Source organism: Perca flavescens, unplaced genomic scaffold (assembly GCF_004354835.1).
Source record: "Perca flavescens isolate YP-PL-M2 unplaced genomic scaffold, PFLA_1.0 EPR50_1.1_unplaced_scaf_44, whole genome shotgun sequence".
Taxonomy (NCBI): Eukaryota; Metazoa; Chordata; class Actinopteri; order Perciformes; family Percidae; genus Perca; species Perca flavescens.
In genome coordinates, this window is record NW_021166696.1 from 27,501 (window position 1) to 30,489 (window position 2,989).

General features: G+C 50.4%; 1 protein-coding gene across 1 annotated transcript in view; it reads left to right on the forward strand.

Moving 5' to 3' along the window:
* Positions 1 to 2,028, forward strand: part of LOC114551747 (zinc finger and BTB domain-containing protein 14) — a 20,806-nt gene extending 18,778 nt beyond the window's left edge. Inside the window, exons 8-9 of the mRNA XM_028572707.1 lie at positions 583 to 678; positions 1,502 to 2,028. Of these exons, the coding sequence (XP_028428508.1) occupies positions 583 to 678; positions 1,502 to 1,627 (222 nt within the window). The 3' untranslated portion in view covers positions 1,628 to 2,028. The remainder of the gene's footprint in view (positions 1 to 582; positions 679 to 1,501) is intronic.
* The last annotated feature ends 961 nt before the right edge of the window (positions 2,029 to 2,989 follow it).

The window sequence follows — 2,989 nt, forward strand, 5'->3', positions numbered from 1 at the left end:
ACCGTGTCTCACCTGTCTCTCTCTCTACCGGTCTGTCTCTAACGTGTCTCAACTGTCTCTCTCGTTCTACCGGTCTGTCTCTACCTGTCTCACCTGTCTCTCGCTTTACCTGTCTGTCTATCTACCTGTCTCACCTGTCTCTACCTGTCTGTCTCTCTACCTGTCTCACCTGTCTCTCTCGCTCTACCTGTGAGATTTCTGTCTATCTACCGTGTCTCACCTGTCTCTCTCTCGCTCTACCTGTTTGTCTCTCTACCATGTCTCACCTCTCTCTCGCTCGCTCTACTTGTCTGTCTCTACCTGTCTCTCTCTCGCTCTACCTGTCTGTCTCTCTACCGTGTCTCACCTTTCTGTCTCTCTCTCTACCTGTCTGTCTCTACCGTGTCTCACCTGTCTCTCTCTCTACCTGTCTGTCTCTACCGTGTCTCACCTGTCTCTCTCTCTACCTGTCTGTCTCTACCGTGTCTCACCTGTCTCTCTCTCTACCTGTCTGTCTCTACCGTGTCTCACCTCTCTCTTTCTCTACCTGTCTGTCTCTACCGTGTCTCACCCGTCTCTCTCTCTCTACCTGTCTGTCTGCAGGCATTTAAACACAAGTCTCACCTGAAGGACCACGAGAGGAGACACCGAGGAGAGAAACCGTTCGTCTGTCCGTCCTGCACCAAAGCCTTCGCCAAGGTAACCATGGAAACCCTCTCCCCAACATCCCATCATCAACAGTTCAGGGTAGCGTTAGGTCATCCCAGCCAATGGGCTCCCAGAGATACTCAACGAGCCAATAGGATCCATCCAATAATATCCTGTCAGTAGAAAACCTGGCTACAGCGCTGCTGTCTGTGTGTTACCGTGGTGAGTTCAGTGTCTGCGCGGTGAGTTCAGTGTCCTCGCGATGAGTTCAGTGCCCTCGCGGTGAGTTCAGTGTCCTCGCGGTGAGTTTAGTGTCCTCGCGGTGAGTTTAGTGTCCTCGCGGTGAGTTCAGTGTCCTCGCGATGAGTTTAGTGTCCTCGCGATGAGTTCAGTGCCCTCGCGGTGAGTTCAGTGCCCGTGCGGTGAGTGTGGTGAGTTCAGTGCCCTCGCGGTGAGTTTAGTGTCCTCGCGATGAGTTCAGTGTCCTCGCGATGAGTTTAGTGTCCTCGCGATGAGTTCAGTGCCCTCGCGGTGAGTTCAGTGCCCGTGCGGTGAGTGTGATGAGTTTAGTGTCCTCGCGGTGAGTTCAGTGTCCTCGCGATGAGTTTAGTGTCCTCGCGATGAGTTCAGTGCCCTCGCGGTGAGTTCAGTGCCCGTGTGGTGAGTTCAGTGCCCGTGCGGTGAGTTCAATGTTTGCGCGGTGAGTTCAGTGTTTGCGCGGTGAGTTCAGTGTTTGCGCGGTGAGTTCAGTGTCTGCGCCGGTGAGTTCAGTGTCTCTCTGTGGTGAGTTCAGTGTCTCTGTGTTTGTCCCGTGGTGAGTTCAGTGTCTCTGTGTTTGTCCCGTGGTGAGTTCAGTGTCTCTCTGTGTTTCCAGGCGTCTGATCTGAAGCGCCACGAGAACAACATGCACAACGAGAGGAAACAGCTGCAGAGCGACACGGAGACGCTGCAGGCCGCCGCCATGGCCGCTGAGGAGCAACATCTGGACAGCATCAGCTGATCCTAACATCTGGACAGCATCAGCTGATCCTAACATCTGGACAGCATCAGCTGATCCTAACATCTGGACAGCATCAGCTGATCCTAACATCTGGACAGCATCAGCTGGACAGCATCAGCTGATCCTAACATCTGGACAGCATCAGCTGATCCTAACATCTGGACAGCATCAGCTGATCCTAACATCTGGACAGCATCAGCTGATCCTAACATCTGGACAGCATCAGCTGATCCTAACATCTGGACAGCATCAGCTGATCCTAACATCTGGACAGCATCAGCTGGACAGCATCAGCTGATCCTAACATCTGGACAGCATCAGCTGGACAGCATCAGCTGATCCTAACATCTGGACAGCATCAGCTGATCCTAACATCTGGACAGCATCAGCTGATCCTAACATCTGGACAGCATCAGCTGATCCTAACATCTGGACAGCATCAGCTGGACAGCATCAGCTGATCCTAACATCTGGACAGCATCAGCTGGACAGCATCAGCTGATCCTAACATCTGGACAGCATCAGCTGGACAGCATCAGCTGATCCTAACATCTGGACAGCATCAGCTGATCTTAAAGGCACACTACACATCTTTCCCTCTTGGGTCCCCCTACAGGTGGTCTCATGGAACTACAGCTGTAGTTCCATGAGACCACCTGTAGGGGGACCCAGGAGGGACAGGTTGCGTAGTCTACCTTTTTAACATCTGGAAACATCAGCTGTTCCTAACATCTGGAAACATCAGCTGTTCCTAACAGCATGTGGGTGACCCAGGAGTCGGCAGACTTCCTCCCAGACTTTCTTCATAATGTCCCAGAACGGATTCCACTCACAGCGCGTCAGACTCGAGGGTTTAACTCTTAATTAATTTAGGTTTGGGCCCGTCCATCACGCCTCACTCAGAAGCAGAATTTTGGCCGATTTCTCAAATTTGAGAATCTGAAGCGGAGAAGAGTTTTCATATAAACTCTGGTCTCTGTCAGGCTGGGTTTTTCTAAACTCTTGTGATGGTTAAGGAACCCATTGCTGACTTTTCAAGGGCTTTATGTCGACCGAAGTTGGACATAAAGCCCTTAAACGAGACAAAGGAGGCAAGAAAATGGTGCAAAAAGTGACAAATGTTTAATAAAAGTGACAAATGTTTAATAAAAGTGACAGATGTTTAATAAAAGTGACAAATGTTTAATTAAAGTAACAAATGTTTAATAAAAGTGACAAAGAAAGCCACAAAAAGTCTGAAAAAGCAACATCAAATGACCACACAAAGCGATCTGCTATACTCCAGCGGAGGGTATTTAAACTGAACGTGTTTGGCCCTCGAGTGAAAGGGAGTTTGACTCCCCGTCTGTTAAATCCTCCCGT